The 17,467-nt window shown below is 45.0% G+C and overlaps 1 protein-coding gene across 1 annotated transcript in view; it reads left to right on the forward strand.

Moving 5' to 3' along the window:
• The window catches only part of MED13L (mediator complex subunit 13L), a 164,466-nt gene extending 157,576 nt beyond the window's left edge, over nucleotides 1–6,890 (forward strand). The window contains exons 28-31 of the mRNA XM_036393122.1: nucleotides 377–531; nucleotides 2,424–2,585; nucleotides 2,887–2,999; nucleotides 4,037–6,890. Of these exons, the coding sequence (XP_036249015.1) occupies nucleotides 377–531; nucleotides 2,424–2,585; nucleotides 2,887–2,999; nucleotides 4,037–4,169 (563 nt within the window). The 3' untranslated portion in view covers nucleotides 4,170–6,890. The remainder of the gene's footprint in view (nucleotides 1–376; nucleotides 532–2,423; nucleotides 2,586–2,886; nucleotides 3,000–4,036) is intronic.
• The last annotated feature ends 10,577 nt before the right edge of the window (nucleotides 6,891–17,467 follow it).

The following is a 17,467-nucleotide window of genomic DNA, read 5'->3' on the forward strand; positions in this document are numbered from 1 at the left end:
AAGTTTTAGGGGTTTAGTGTTTAGGGGTCTCTGTGACCAACTGCACAGAGGTGTCAGTTGTTCTGTTACAAAATTCAGTCTGCATTTTATGGAGTTGCTACAATGGGAATTCTGTTCACTCTGTGGCCACTGCTAAAACTCATTATCCCAATAACTGCCTGCCAACTCTCCCTTTTATGTCTGTGTGGTTGCAGTCAAAGGTTCTAAGGGGGATTAAACATTAAAATTTCTATCTCTGCTTTCATCTGTCTTGGGAGTATGTGAAAGAAAAAAGGGAAAGTCAATAAATTAAAGGGAAAGGTAATAAATTATAAAAATTTCTTGGAGAAAAGAATATAGCACATTGGAAATTATTTTCCTTTCTTTTCATTTTCAGATGACATGTTTGACCTCCCATTCCCAGATGACATGGACAATGACATTAGAATTTTGATAACAGGGAATCTTCACTCTTCACCAAATTCCTCCCCAGTTCCTTCCCCTGGATCACCATCTGGCACTGGAGTGGGATCTCACTACCATCACAGTAGGGTAAGGCTGCAGCACCATAGGGAACAGCACTTAAAATAAAATACAAAGACCCAAATCCTCCAACAAAATCTTTTTCCTTTAGATCCTGAGAGATAATTAGCTCCACAGCAAGCAAAACTTAGTTTAAAATTGAAGGTTAAATACTGCTGGAGGTGTCTCTGCAATGGCTGTTTGCACCCTCCAAGTTAATTGTTGGTTGATAATTGAGGGGGAGAGAGCAGTAGGAGAGCAGCTTTATTTTTGTGTGGCACAGCCATAGCTGATGATCCTGCATAGGTTTAATCTTTACTCATCCATTCTCTCCTGGAAAATCCTATGGAATGTCTCTGGCATGAAGTGACAAGTCTTTGAGAGAAGGGAAGCTGTGACAGCCCTGTTCCCATGCATTTCAGGGGAGGCAAGAGGGAGAGAATTCTCCCAGTGATGAAACTCTGCCCATGGAAACTCCACAGGTGCTGGATGGTTATGCAGATGTTGTTTTCTTAGGACTATTTAGCCCAGAGCACACAGCGTTTGGGAGTTATTTTTGTTTGAAGTGGCTTTTATAAAGTCAGTTCCAACATCAGTGATTACTTAAAATGCAAATTATTTTCAGTAAGTCATGGAGTTTTTTTTTGAATTGGCTTAGCTTGGATCAGGTTTGATGAACTCTTTCACTCCTACATTTAATCATGTAAGACTGAGCTGTTCTCTTAAAATGGTTTCCATCACAATTAGGTCAGAGTTCTGTGATTTGCAAGTTTCTGTGAAGCTTTGTTCTAGAACTATTAACTTGGAAGTAGTAGCATGTTACTTCTTTACTAAATAATAGAGTATTTTATGAGAGAAGCAGGGTAACTTTTATACCATTTTTGACATACCAATGAGACATCTCCAGATCAGAATTCTAACTACTGAACAGGACTGACTAAATGGTGGTAGTTTCACCCCTGGAAGTAGAAGGAAGTTTGCAAGTTTCCCTTGCAAACTCTTCCAAAATGCCTCAGTGGAGCTTTAATACAGTCAGTGAGGGAGAAATGCCTCCTGCCTCAGCCACAGAAATACTAATCCTGTATTTTGTGAGCTCAGTCCACAACCACCTTGTGTGGATTGTGTAACTCTCCCATCAAAGGCTTGATAACAACATATTGCTGTCCCAGTTATTCCAGACTGGTGTGTGGGCAAATGAAAACTTCTAAATTCTGCTGCCAAACCCTGCAGCCATAAATCAAAACTCCTCACTTTCTCTCTCCCCAGTTCCCTCAGCAATCCATTCTGTCCCACTTCTATGCAGAGCTTGCCTTCAGTGGAGCTGCATCCATTGGGAGCAGCCCTGGGAGGTTCATGGCCTGAGCCCAGAGCCCTGGACAAGCCCTTCCAGCTGAACCCGAGTAATTCCCATTAACCATTAAGCCAGGCCTGGTAATTGCAGTGTAATGTTTGGCTTTAGCAGAGCAGCAGTGTGTGATCATCCCCCCGTGGGCCTGGGGTCAGGGCAATAATTGATGGCTGGGCACCAGCCCCGTGTGCTGGGCTCCCTGTGCCCCCTGCTCCAGGCTTTTTGCCTGCCTTGGATTCCTGTCCAGACCCACTGGAAGGGATTGGCAGGGAGGGATTTGTAATTGAGCTGCTTTCTGTGCTGTGGAATCTTTGCCTTTTTTCTTAACCTATTGACATTTATGGATGAAGTGAACTGCTCTCCCAGCTGTTTAGGAATCTACAGAGTTTCTGAAACATAAGCCTGGAGAACCCAACCACAGGGGAATAAGGCAGGGCCTGGGTAACTTTGAGATTCCTGACTGACTAAAGGAGGGCTCATTTGTCACAGGACAGTAATTAGCAAATGAAGTCACTGTTCCAGGAGTGGGATGTATTGACAGCACCCCCAGAGCTGCCTTTTCCCTGTCTTGCAGAGCCAAGGTGAACGTCTCCTCTCCAGAGAAGCCCCCGAGGAGCTGAAGCAGCAGCCCCTGGCTCTGGGGTACTTTGTGTCGACTGCCAAAGCGGAGAACCTCCCGCAGTGGTTCTGGTCCTCCTGTCCTCAGGCACAGAACCAGTGTCCCCTCTTCCTAAAGGTCTGTCATACTCCACATGGAGCACTCATTACCCACTGCTGTTTCTGTGCCTGTAAAAGCTGCAGTTGGAGTCTGTGGTGTCAGAGTGAACCTGAGACCTCCCATTCCAGAACTGCAGAACTCCAGTCTGTTTATTCAAAATTGTTACCATTAATTTGGAAATACACGTAGTCATGGGGGGTTCAACACAGAACTGCCAACTTTCCACACTGTCCTCAGGTGATTCACAATAGATGTTTCTTGGGAATCTTTAGCAGTACATGCTGTGTGAGAAGTTAATTTTTGCTCTTTCCCTCTGCAGGCCTCTCTCCATCACCACATCTCTGTAGCGCAGACAGACGAGCTTCTACCTGCCAGAAATTCTCAGCGAGTTCCTCACCCCCTTGACTCTAAAACTACATCAGATGTCTTGAGGTAACACCCTTTAGGTTTTCATTCCTGCCCTAAGCATTAGGGGACTGAGCTCAGTGGTTTCAGAGTAACCTTTCCAACCTATCACAATTACTTATCAGCACGTTTTAGCCCTGCCATGCCCTATGTGTCTTGGGGCATTTCCTCCTCCAAGATGCCAGAGCAGGGCTTTGAGGGGGAATTCTGTGGATTTCCCTCTGCTGTGCACAATGATGCCAGGCAAACTCAAAACAGCTCAGCCTTGCCAGGGGGACATCATGGTTTGCCCTGCACCCAGATGCTCTGTTCCCCTGACATCTAATCTGAGCTGTGCCTCTCATTACCTTACCTCACTGAACCCAATGGACTTGTAGGAGGAGATAAAAGCACTCCCTGATGCTACTGTACTAGCATTGGGGTATAAAGGAGACACTGTTCCTGAATGCATGTAGGGTGTGTGTTTTTTTGTTCAGGATGGTGTGGGGCCTGTTTGCCTCCATCTTACCTTTGGGGACTGGACACAGATCTGTGTGATGAGAGCACACTGTGTGGGACACCCCAGTGAACAAACAAACAAACATCAGCAGGGAACAGGAATGTCTAATCTAAGGAAATGGGGGGTGTATTATTCTAGAAGATCTGAATTTGTGTCCTCTTGGAGGACTGAGCTCTCACAGGTGTCCCAGGTATTGAGTAAAACAGGAATGCAGTGGAGAGGGAAGGGATGAGATGCAATAGACACAAGATACAAGATGAGAAATTGCAATTAGATAGAGGATCACAGGAACAGTGTAAGCAAACACAGGGTGCCCAGAGAGGCAGAGGTGTTCAATCCCCAAGGCTTGGACAGCAGTGGCATTTGAACCACTGTGAGTCTAGAAGTCTGTGTGTGTTTGGGAGGGCCTTCATGCAAATAGTTCAGGCATAGCAAAGCTGAACCCTCCTGCTTTTCAGTGAGGTTCCTCCTTTGCCAACACACTGGCAGCTCTGTCAGGATGCAGGTCCAGGAGAGCCCATTAACACCCCCAGGGCAGGCTGTGATGTCTGTGCCTCCTGTGCAGGTTTGTGCTGGAGCAGTACAACGCCCTGTCCTGGCTCACGTGTAACCCGGCCACGCAGGACCGCAGCTCCTGCCTGCCCGTGCACTTCGTGGTGCTCACCCAGCTCTACAACGCCATCATGAACATCCTGTAGGACACACACGAGCACTTGTTCTTCTGGCTGCTTCTCCCCTCCGCCCGGGAACGTGCCACGACCTGCAAAGAGCTCCGTTTGCTTCTCTTCAGACCAGTCCTGTGCTGTGCTTCTGTTCCTCCAAAAGCACATGTGAATTCTGCAGTGTTCAAAACTAAACTACCCATTAACATCTCTGGCAGCTTCAGTCCAAAATCTGGGAACATCCAAGAACAGTGAACACAGAGTAACCTCAAGCCAGTGTTAGTTTGGTGGCTCAGTAACTACTGGTCAGCGTGATTATTTTTTTTAATATTTTATTTTTTTAAGGAAGACTACAGGATCTTTTTGCATTAGGAACTGAATAAAGACCCACGAGCAGTGTCAGCCCTCCGAGTAAAAACCACCTTGTAGTGACCAGTTCAGGTGTTTTGTTGTTTGATCGTCATAAACTGGGACTTTGCAGGAAGAAAAAACTACAAACACAAAACCACACAGTTGTAGTCTCGTATAAATATTGGAGTTTTCTGTCTACCTGGAGTTCCTGTCAGAGTGGATTGGGATGAATGCATGCATTTGTTACCTGTCCATGTAGATATGAATGGTCTGGAGATACTTTATTTATTTTTAGGTTTGGGGAGGGGAGGGATTAAATTATAAAGGACCAGGAACAGTAGAAATACCTTAAAAATCCAGCTCCGTTCCACTGTAGGGTTATTTATCTACAGACCTCTCACTCTTCTGACCTGGAAATCAAAAGAAGCTCATAACAATCAAAGTCTGGGAAAGGAAATGTGTTCTGGTAAGGATATCTTGTATTTTAAGGAATTCTCCCCTGTGTTTAGCCTGGTTAAAGCAAGGAATGGCCAGTGTTTAATGAAGGATAAACACTACCTAAGGGAGAAGAGTGAGAGGGAGGTAGGGAGGAAAAAATACTTTAAAGCCCAGTTCAGGGCAAGTGGAAAGTGGCAAATTATTCTATTGTAGAGCTATGATTGAAATATATTTCCAGTAAATTTAGTGATGCTAGAAAAGTATTTACTGAAACCAAGTCGCCCTTGAATTCTGGGCAGACTCGTCCATGTACATATCCAAAAATACGGTTTTTGTTTACACTAAATCAGTCACAAATCTGGTGTATTTTTTCTGACTATAGGAATATTATTTCAAAGAAATAATTTTTAAAAATTATATCATTAAATTAGTACTTGAAGTTACACCACTGTGGTGGCAAAGTTACTTTGTTTAGTGAAATGATCGCCATTGGGAAGGTTAATGGCTAATTGAAGTATTTTTATGACTCCTTCATTCCAGGCTCCCAGGGGTTCCTATTCCAGCCCCATTCCCTCATTTCTGGGGGTGCACTGGGCAGCAGGAGGGGGCCAGGGTCAGGCACTTGGATCAGGCTGGGTGACCCCTCCCCTGGCTGTGAAGAAAAACTACCAAGTTTAGAGTTCTTCCAAAAGACTTTCATGTTCTGGTTAAAAAAAATGAAATTCTATGATTTTAAAAAGTATTTTTCTTGAGATAATGTAACATTTAAAACAAATTATATAAAATAATAAAAGAAAAAAAAAAAAAGAATTGCTTGTGTAATGAGAAGGTGAAGGCAGGAGAGGAACCTGTAAATGGATTATTTCCTTCCCTGCTCCACCCCTCCGTGTGGGTGTCCTCTTTGCAATGTATAGGTTAAAAAAATCTGATATCAAACCATTTGTATCTAATGTGTACAGTGTAAAATTGACTTTAAAAATATTGCAGTACTATTTTTTCTTAATCAGAAAAGAAAATTCTCAAGGCCTTTTGAAGAGCATAAAAAGATGAAGATTGTAAACTTGTATAAAAAAATTTAACTTGGGGAGGAAAACAATGTAAAGTAGACATTTGTAATCTTTTACCATTTGGGGGTTATTTGTTCCCAGGATTCATCTGAACTTTGGATTATTATTTTGCTTATTGTTTTTAAATGGGCCGTTTTTATCCAGGGGCGTTTCTTCCCCACAAACCTGGTTCTAAGCAAAAATTAGAAATTAAAAAAAGGGCAGCAAGGAGTAATTTTCATCTGGTGTCTTTTATTTAATTTTTTTAAGTTAAGAGAAGCTGGTGACATATTTATACGTTTTTGTGCAAAATAAATGAATGGCAATAGATTTTAAAGAAAAATCTTATGTACTTCAGTGTGAGAAGTTCTGTATAATATTTCTCTTAAATATGCATTATTTTACTTGTGAGTTTTTTACTGAATTAATCTGAAATGTACAAGCCCTGGCTTTCCTACAGAGTGAAGAAAGTTATTTTTTTTTTTTTTTATTTCTAACTTTGGAAAATCATGCCTAAATCAGAATTATTATTACAGTTGTTTGAGCTAAAGGGAGCGGGAGGGTGGGGAATGTCCAGCATGCTTGTATGTATATTTCAGAACCTTTTTTAAATGTAAAAGCTGTACATTTCTGGGGAGTTCTGAATTTCTTTTTGTTTTCTTTTTTTTTTTTTTCTCTGAGCATTTTGCAGTGAGCTTCTTTTATATATAGCCGACAATTTGAAAGAAAACAAAAAAAAATGTGAAGTTCATTTTAAATCTACAGTATATCGCTGGTACAATACACTAAAAAAGACTTTGATAAAAAGAAACAATAATAATAAAAGACCTCCATTTTAAATGTCATTCATATATACCTTGTGGATGAGAGCTATATACTTTTACACACTTTTTTAGATGAATAAATTATTGAATTACTGAAACTGTTGGTGCAGTTTTATTCTTGTATTGAGCTCTGAGTTTTGGCATTCCCAGGGAAGGAATTGCCAGGTGCAGATCCAGGGCTGTGAATGGAACTGGAATGAAATGTTTCAAACCATGGCTGTTGTGAGGGGACAGGGGGTGTCACTGATGCCAAGGATGGAAAATCCTGCCAGAGGGGTGGGTGGGAGCAGCCTGGGATAATCCAGTGCCACAGGAGCAGTGGCTGCTTTCCATGGGCAACTCCAAACCCAGGGGTCCAGCAGTGATGGATGAACTTCTCTGTGTCCAGCAGGTGAGTCTCCAACAGGGGCTGTCAGGGGCAGGTCAGGCCTGGCCCCTCTCCCTGCACAGGGATGGGGACAGGGCCACGGTGGCTGCAGGACAGCCCTGGATGAGGGACCAGAGCCATGGCCTCAGGCTTCCCAGAGGAGCTGCAGAATCCCCAGCCCACAGGAGCTGGACTCCATGATCCCAGCTCAGGATACTCTTGAGATTCTGTGCTAATTGTGGATTCTGTGCTAAGTGTAACTGCTGTGTGCAGGGTTGCGTTGGACTGTTGCACTCCAGGAGGTCTCTTCAGAGCGAGACACTCTTGGGATTAGCAGAGTCATTCCCAAATACAGAAGTGCCAAAAATGACATATAATGAACAGCTGTGACATCCCAGGATGGGGGGGGTGGGGATTGGAGCCAGCTGTGCCATCCTGGGATGTGTGACTGGAGCCAGCTGTGCCACCCCAGGCTGCAGGGACAGCAGTGCTGGCTGGCAAAAGGGGATGGAGGAGTTTCTGCAGACTCCAAGCGTCTCACAGCTGATTTTTGTGGCTCACCCCCTTAAAAAGTATCCTGAAAGAACTCATTTTCCATAATAGCTGGAGCCCACATAAGCATCCCATGACATCTCCAGTGACTGGATGGATGAACTGCCACTCCTTTCCATGCCTCTTTAATGGGATTTGGGATTTCCTCAGTAGATGTTATTTCTTGTCTATTTGAATTTTGGTGCTTCTTAGTTCTGAATTCAAATACTTACAAAAATAGTCCCTAAGATTGTTATTGTTCTCTTTCTCTAGAGTCCCTTACTGTTGTTCTATCAGATTTCTAAAGTCCATACCTCTGTGATGCGTTCTCATGGCTGTAGATCTTCACAGCACAGACTCCTTCTTCTGCATGCTGTTCTCTCTCAGGTCAGGGCTCCTCCAAGACCCTCCCTGACTGGCTAACCCATCCCCTTTTATCCCAGTCACCTTCATTGGTTACAGCTGCAGCCCAGTTAAGGACATTGCAGCTGCAGCCCATCAAGGGCAACCGGGACCTCTGGGGCAAAGCCTCTAGACAGATATTCAAATACATTTCCTCTACTATATTTCCCCCTTTTCTTTTACTTTGAGTTAACGGTTGTACAGATGTTCAATACAATGCATACATTTCCCTATGACTCACAGGCCATGTACAACACCCATATTTCCCCATGACTCACAGGCCACGTACAACCCACATAGCTCCTTGCTCAAAGGCCATACTCTTTCACAGCTCCTTGACCCAAAGGCTATGTTCTGTCACAGCTCTTGGTCGCCACAGCTCTTGGCCGTCTTATCTTCTGTTAACTATCACGTCAGGGTCACCAATTGTTGTTATTCTATTATTTCTAGAGTCCCATATTGTTGTTCTATCAGATTTCTAAAGTCCATACCTCTTTGGTGTATTCTCATGGCTGCAGATCTTCACTGACTCCTTCTTCTGCATGCTGTTCTCTCTCAGGTCAGGGCTCCTCCAAGGCTCTCCCTGACTGGCTATCCCTCCCCCCTTTTATCCCAGTCACCTTCATTGGTCACAGCTGCAGCCCAGTTAAGGACATCGCAGCTGCTGCCCATCAAGGGCAACCGGGACCTCTGGGGCAAAGCCTCTATACAGATATTCAAATACATTTCCTCTACTATATTTCCCCCTTTTCTTTTACTTTGAGTTAACGGTTGTACAGATGTTCAATACAATGCATACATTTCCCTATGACTCACAGGCCATGTACAACCCACATAGCTCCTTGCTCAAAGGCCATACTCTTTCACAGCTCCTTGACCCAAAGGCTATGTTCTGTCACAGCTCTTGGTCGCCACAGCTCTCGGCTGTCTTATCTTCTGTTAACTATCACGTCAGGGTCACCAATTGTTGTTATTCTATTATTTCTAGAGTCCCATATTGTTGTTCTATCAGATTTCTAAAGTCCATACCTCTGTGGTGCGTTCTCATGGCTGTAGATCTTCACAGCACAGACTCCTTCTTCTGCATGCTGTTCTCTCTCAGGTCAGGGCTCCTCCAAGGCTCTCCCTGACTGGCTAACCCATCCCCTTTTATCCCAGTCACCTTCATTGGTCACAGCTGCAGCCCAATTAAGGACATCGCAGCTGCTGCCCATCAAGGGCAAAGCCTCTATACAGATATTCAAATACATTTCCTCTACTATATAAGATTTTACTTTTTTTTTTTTACTTTCAAGCTTGTATCTTTTACTTCACTGTACTACTGTAAATTATGATACTAAACGACACTGTTCAATTACCCTATCCAAGTTTGTACAGAACAGTTACAATTTGGTCTTTTCCTGTGAGAGCTGCAAGTACCTGGAATTACTGCAGAGCAGTATTTGTTACGTGGAGATTACTTTGTGTCTAATTCACTGGCTTCACAGACAAAATCTACCAATTAAATAATCCATTCCATGAGGACTGTAAGGAAGACTGAATGAAAAAACTGAAATCTCAGTTGATTTGTAACAATAATGGAACATCTACAACAAATGTGTGCAACACTATGGTGATGGACTCAGCTCTTTAACTCCAGTAAAGAAATGCTTTTCAAGATTAAGCTGACATTAAACTACTTTTCCTTTCCGAACTACCATCTCTATTTTTGACAAAATGTCATGGCCACTTGAAAGCTGTTTCAGCACATGTAGAAAGCATCAGAAATAGTGAAGTAAACATGAGGTTTATGGGCAGTCTCACTATTTACAGTGGAAATGGAACAGACCTGCATCCCCAAATAGGAAGGCTTTGTTCTTTGACAACAAAACAGGATTTATAAAATTATGCAGCTTCCACTTCCCTATTTTGACCCTGAACCTTAACCCTTGGACAAAAGTTGATGTGGCACTGCTGGTTTGTGCTTCACTGGCTGTTTCCCTACCAGGTATCAAAGCAGCAATCCCACAGCACATCCCATGGGCTATGGAAACCTCAGGGCTGTTTGCAGCCTCAAATACTCTGCAGAGGCCTGGAAGAAGATGGCCCCAGTGTCTGTGTGAGGCTAGCTGGGAATTCAGGCTGCCCTGAGCTGTCAGTGCTGGGATCTCTCAGGAGCTCTGCTCCAGGCAGGGCAGGCTCCAGTCTGAGCCATTCTGTATGAGCAGCTCCTGCTCTGTTACATGCTGGGCTCTGTCAGCCACTGCAACCATGGACACACATCTCTAGTACAGCTAGAGATAGAAGCCAAAACCATACAGCACATGCTCCTTTATCTGATAAACATCAGCTTTTCCCTGTAAGAGCTACTTATTGAAACCTCTCAGAATCATGGTTAAAAACCAGCTTAGCACAAGGGCCCCTTTACAGCAAACCAGCAGGACATGGCACTGCTGGGGACTCTTTCTACAGGAACATGTTTTGTGGTCCTGCAACACCTACTGGAATTCACTGCTCCCTCTGGTTGCCCCACAGGGTCTGGTCCCATTCCATGGCCACTCTCATGTGGCTCTGAGGATACTACAGCAGCCTCTACTGTTGACACCTCCCCTGTTCCCCAGAGCTTTCAGCTCTTAGCCAGCCCCTGGTACCCAGCCACCTCCTCCACCTTCACATCCCAGGAATGTGGGTTCCTTCCCGCAGCACACACACCTTTTCCTGTTGGACAGATGTTTCATTTTAGCAATACCTGCCCCTGCAGGACCTCTGTCATCTACCCAGCAACATCAGCTGCTCCCCAGGCAGTGATGCTTACTCCAGCTGGGCCCTTTTAAAAGACACAGCCAGGCCAGCAGGGAACTGCTGCAGCCCACGTGGCAACCAGGGCAAGCCTAGGGCCCTCACAAGTGGAATTTATTTTCCTTACACACTAAATTAGACATATGTTTAAAAAACTCCTACCAGCCTGACACTCTCTTTGTTTTTATTTAAATATTTTGCCATTGGGAAAATGTCAGGCTGGTATAAATCTAGGAACAAACTACATCCTCAAATGCACTGCTCCTACTGCAAGTGTTTAGAGAACTTTCTGCCAGATGATTTGATATCCAGAACCCCCATTAAAAAAAAACAAAATTACACACAGACACAGAGCCTTGCAGGAAAAGCTCACTGGTTCCTGCAATTCTGTAAAACACCATCACATGCATGAAAAAAAACCCCAAAAATAAAACCAAAACCACAACCAACCAACCAAAAAACAATACCCAGAAAAACTTTTTTACCTTTAGAATTGGGTGAATAAGAAGTCTTCTTAAGCCAACCGTTTTTTAGTTGTCTGTGATTTCCTGCAGCCAGTGCCAGCTGTATCATATCACATTAATCACAACTGTGCCGTTCTCTGTGTGGGGTTGTCCCTATGCATAACTGAAAGTCACATCCTTGGTCCTCCAGCAGGGGTCATGTTTTGATGGCAAATGAAACTCCAGCTTCTCCCTAAACCAGGCTTTAAAAAACCAAATTAAACTGCAGAGCTACAGAGCTGGATCATTAAAGGTCAACCACGCGAGCAGGTGTGGGTTCATTGGTCAAAGTGCTCCACCCCACTTGTAATCAGTCTCGGTGGTAATTTCATTAGTGCCTGGGGAAAAGACAGGCCAGGAGAGGCAGGTGATGGGGCAGGGTGCGCATGGCAGGGCAGGGGACTCTTAATCCCAGCAGGGTAATGGCCCATGGAAGTGCTAAAAGAACGCTGCTGTGGGCAGCTCTCTGGGCTCCTGGCTTCAGCAACATTTCAGTTCCAAGTAATTGCCCTTGGATTTCTTTCCCTCTGTTAGGCTGTGGTGTGTGGGGAAGGTTCTGCTGCAATGGCACACACTGCAATGGCACACACTGCAGTGCCCCATGGTGCAATGACACACACTGCAGTGCCCTATAGTGCAGTGGCACACAGTGCTGCACTGCCTCAGTGTCCAGGGACAGGCAGGGGACAGAAAAGGGACCTGCATGGGCCCAAGCCTGGTCTCAGGGTGACTAGAGCTGTAAACAACAGGGAGAGCCCAAGTGGAAAACAACTCGTACCACCAAGGGCCCTGTTGCTTTTACGGCAACAGAGGGACAGAGGACACCCCTCCTTTGCTTGGAGATTCCCCTCATCATCACTGGTTTGCCCTTCTCCTTGCACTTTATGTTGATAACTTGTTTTTTGATGTTGGACCCTTTTACTAGTGAAATGTTACTTTTATTTAAAAGAAATATCCCACACAAGTGAGCATCCCTTTCCACAAAACATAACCTTCCATCCCCAAACAAATTCAGTCAGAAGCTGAGAGGATTTTTTTTCTCATTTTCCCAGAATCTCTCTACTTTTGTTATTTAGGTGACTTGAATGACTCCACTGTCCATTCGGGAAACACAAATCCTTTGCTATAGTCTACAGATTCCCAGTCAGGGGTATTTGGGGTGACCTCTGTTCCATGTGCAGCACTCTGGTGTGGGCTCCTCCACCCCAGTTCCCTGTTCCTTTGGAGACTTGGAGATGGCAGCCCAGGGTGCCCGTGCAGGTGAGGGGCACCGGCACTCGGTGTTAATGCATAACCTCAGAGTGCCTGAGGCCAGCACTCATGGAATGGAACTGCTGTTCCAGGTTTCTGTGCAACTACTGCCCACTCCTTCAGCCTCCTGAGCAATGGCTTTGCAGTTATTAAGGGTGCAGTTAATCAGAAGAACAGCTCCAGATTTAATAAGCAAGTAAAGAAGGCACGCTAAAGGGATTGAGAGGAGAGGAAAGATCAAAACTCTAAAGCTGCCCAAACCAATGTGGGATTTTGGGCAAACTGTTGGCTTTGCTACTTCTTGCCTGTGTAACAACAAATGCCGCTGGCTCACTTGAGCTCTGGTTCATTTTAAGATTCTCAGGCAGCAGAATGCAGAGCATTAGTTTGCAAACTTTAGTCAAGATCATATAAAATTATTTAGGACAACAAAAAATACAGGCTTCTGCAAAGACTTACAGAAAGATCCCAGAATGTTGTGGAACTGGCCAATAAAATATAAGAAGTAATTCACAGTAAGACACACACACACAAAACCTAAACCATTAAGCCAAACACATAGATGTGGAATGGACTCTAAACTAGGATACAGATCACAATCATTCACTTCAGGAAAAAGGAAGTGGGATGTCTGAGCCAAAAATGACCCCAGCAGGTGTGTGGAAATGCCAGTCAGGCAGCCCAAGCCCAGCCCAGTGGCTCAGCTCCATTCTGCCTGTGGCATGTCCCCACCCCAGGAATCAGGCAGGACTTGAGGGCAGGGGAGAAGACCCTGAGCCCCTTCCCAGGACTGCCCTGAGCTCTGTGTGTGACCCAGAGCACTGCAGGCCCTGTGGGGAGCTGGAGGCAGGACTGCAGCCACAGCTCCATGGAGATGTGCCTGATCCTTCCCTCAGCTCCCTTTGCCCTGGGCCACCTCACAGCTCCTGGTGGCAAAACCCCTCCAGACCCCACAGGATCAAGCCACCACTTGCACACCACCCTGCACCTTCCAAACAATGGCTTCGTCCCAGGCCATGGGAAATGCCAAGATCCAGTGGTGCTTCAGTAAGTTGGTAACAGCCAGGGGCTGCACCTTCACTTCCCTCTTCAGGTGCTCTGATGGCTCCTCTGGCTGCACTACAGGTAAAAGTGCCCGGTCTACATCAGGTTTTTATTAAAGAACTCCTCTCCTCATTCCCAACCCAGCATGTCTGAGGAGCTTGGCTGAAATTTTAGCATCGTTAACACCCCATCAATGCTGTGTGAAACATGCCTGTAGGCCAACTCTGGGGAAGTATCCATCTGGAATCCATCCCTGGCATGGATCAAAGTCACATGAGAGCCTGCCCCTGGACATTCTGGTGACTCCGCTGTGGGGAGAGGAGGCTGCAGGAGTCCTAAGCACTTGAGACAACAGATCAGATCTAGCTGTCAGTGGCCCAAGCTCTGTCCATGAATTATGCCCATCTGACCAGAAGGAGCCAGGTGAACCCTCACTGCTTTGTAAGATGAAACAAAGCTGAAGCTTCCAGCAAGGAACAAGTCCCAGCTGAAGGAGAAAATTCTGAACCCTTGTAGTTAATCTGAGGAGGAAGAAGAGCAAACATTCAGCAGCTGGCTGAACTAAGGAGCAAAGAAGATATTCCTACACAAAAGGTCTGCTTTGTTCCTCTTGTACTTTGTGTCAAGGCAGCAGAGAAGGAACTGTAAAATCTAGAACTCTTTTCAGAGCCTGATGCAGGCCATAAATATATTACATCCCTGAAACACTTCTGCAGTGCATCCAGCGTCTACACAAAAGTTACCAGGCACACTGATCCAGCTGGGGACAGAGCCACTGTACCCAGTTTTCTTTGTTGGCCTGAACCAAATTCTGAACTTCTGCAGAGATGTGTGATATCCACTGACCAGAACAGCACAGAGGAAGGGAGTTTCATTTAGGACAGTGCCTGATAGGTTCCCACACAGTGAGCTGGCTGAAGGCTAAATTATCTGCTTCAGAGCAGTGAAGGATTGATATGCTTGAACTCTGTAAGCTTGGAATTACTCAAACACCTCCTCTGATTTCAAGACTTTGGAAATAAATCAGAAGGGGGCTGATTAATGCCAAGCTCACACCCTGCTCCCCCTAAAGGCTCAAGAATTCAGGCATAGCATCTTTGAACCAAGAGAAGACCTTGCAATTGTATCTGTTGTGCCTGTCTCTCAACAAATTGACTCATTTTCCCAGAAATTTTAACTCTGGCAGCACTTTGCCCCCAACACATATCAGCTGATGTATAGTGCTTGTCTGGACACATTTGGACCGGTCCTGACTCTGGGTCCCTTTCTTCTCTCCCTTGCTTTCCAAATAGCCATCCGTGACTGTTTACTTTGGCAACGCCTGCAAAAAAAATAGTCTCAATGAAAAGGCAAAATCCATTAGGAAAAGCCAGCTGAGTGCTAAAAGGCCCCTAATCAGTAGAAAGTTTAAAGAGCACCGCTCAGAGAGAGGCTGCGGTGCCTTTCCAACACCTCCCCAGCAATGTGTGAGGCTATGACATGTCAGAGTGAAGCCCCAAACACAGGCACGCTGCCAGGGGAGCTGTTTCCTCAGGGCTGAGCAGAGCCTGTGTCTGGCTGGGTGCTGGGGAGGGAGCTGCTGATGGAGGAGCAGCAGCATCACAGCAAATAACTGCAACCAAACTGGTAAAAGTTCACCCAGCTGCTTCCAGCCTCAGCTCTTCTCAGCCAAAGAAAGAGAGAAAGGGCTGATCTCAGCTCAGCATTACAACTGGACCTAAGCAGGAACTTGGGGTTTAAGGGCCAGTGCAGGTACAAGTGAGGGGATCTCAGCAAAAACGGCTCAGATCTCAGAAAAGCAGCTGCTGCTGTGGAGAAAGAAATAACCTCAACCTGTCTTGTCTGAAACTAAACTCAGCCAAGAGCTGAATACAGTTCAAGCTAAACTGCAGTTGCCCCAAAACACCTCTCAGCTGTGGATTCCAGGTGAGAAATGACTGCTCACTTCAGCTGTATGAGGTAAGCAAATGCTACAGCCTGGGTAGATTTACTTGCTTTGAGTTGAAATTATTTCAAACCATCATCCAACATTTCACAAGTGCACTGAATTACAGATTTCAAAGCACCACGAAGAAGTCAACAAACCATTCCTTTCAGTTCCCCTGCGAAGAAGAAAGTTGCATGTTTTTCTTTCAGGGAGCAATCAAAATATTTGTAATGAATCTGCTGCTCTATGAACTGTGTTTTCAAAGCTTGATAGAAACAATCAGGCTCAGGTTTAATTCATTCTCCTTCATCTTTTAGAGATTAATATGGAGTGTAAGGGAACTCAGGCACAATTTACCTCTAGCAGCTTTATGCCACTAAAGGATGTGCATGTCACAGTCCACAGGTGAGCTATTTGCTGTCACCTAAGCTATGTAGATCCCTCCACTCTGTACAAAATTCTAAGACGTTCCTAAAGAAGTGTCAGTAATTGAAATTATGATGCTTTATAGATGCACTGAAAACCATATGAAGGAATATATAAGAAGAGACAAAATTACATTTTATGCAGAATTGATGAGGATGAAGTTTAGGAGGTAAAAGTAGCCCAAAAAGTGTGTGCTTTCATATTCTGTTCATTTTTTTCTCCTCAATTTTTCACCTTGAGGTTAAATTCATGACTTCTTATGTCTGAGCAGGACTAAGGTGTTGCTTTTCCTCACCTGCTGGGTGTAGATAGTGCCAGTGTCCCACTCCCATCCCTGCAAGGAGCAGCTCTCCCAGCCAGGTTCAGCTGAGGATGTGTCACTTGGACAGCAAGTCTGGGAGCCTGAACCATTTGTAGCTCCTGAGTGTCTCTGGAACACAGAGGGTCATAAAAGCCCTTCTGAATGGGCACTTCACTGACAGTGCTCACCTTTAATGGCCTTTTTGTGAAGTTACAGCTTGGCTTTTAGGCCCTTTTTGCAATTCATCACTTAATCCATACACGCTACCTTGGCCAAGAGCCGGACAAAGGGGGCCCACTATGTCTGGTTTTGTTATGGAGCAGCCGCAATGGCTTTTAACTAAAACAACGTATCTGAAGGAGAAAAATGTATTCACCTTGAATTCCCAACGGCTTCAACTTACTTAAGGTAGCTCTGCAGACACTGGTGTGTGCAATCAATGAAATCAGAACTGCAGCCGTGTGATGGCAGAAAGGAATAAGAATGTATATGCCTTTGCATGTATAAAATATGAGGAGAGGAAATGTACAGGGAGGAAGGAAATGGCTATCCTTGCAGCTAGGTCTGGAAAAGAGCATTTTTCTGATATGAAATTTTTCATGATCAAATATAAAGGTATATTAGATTGGCAGGGAAGGACTGTTACACAGCCCTGAAACCAACTGGGGGACCTTCTAAAGGGCCTTTTAAAAATAATGTGTCTTCTGGTACAGATCAGTCCTATAATCCATTTGTCAGTTCCTTTTTGAATGGGAGGTCAAAAGATGGTAAAAATTATCCCCCTCCTCAGCAGTCTTCCAATGCTGCTGCACAAAGAACATAGTTTGGCTTTGAACATGTAAGTCCAGGGTGCTGTGGTGGCAAACAGGGGCCACCTCAAACCTGATGAGACTTGGATTACATCAAACTAACTTGCTTAACTCTCCCACTGCAACACTTTCGGGTACAGAGAGAAAAGGTGGATACCCTTACTTGGGAGGAAAGGGGAAGGACTCCTTCTCTAGGCACCAGGAAGTGTGGAGTTGCCTTCTGGCACTGCTGTCAATCCTTCAGAGAAATCAGTAATCCTTTACCACAGAATGGCCTGGGTTGGAAGGAACCTTAAAGATCCTGCAGTTCCATCCCCCTGCCATGGGCAGGGAACC

The sequence above is a fragment of the Molothrus ater genome, chromosome 18 (assembly GCF_012460135.2).
Source record: "Molothrus ater isolate BHLD 08-10-18 breed brown headed cowbird chromosome 18, BPBGC_Mater_1.1, whole genome shotgun sequence".
Classification (NCBI taxonomy): Eukaryota; Metazoa; Chordata; class Aves; order Passeriformes; family Icteridae; genus Molothrus; species Molothrus ater.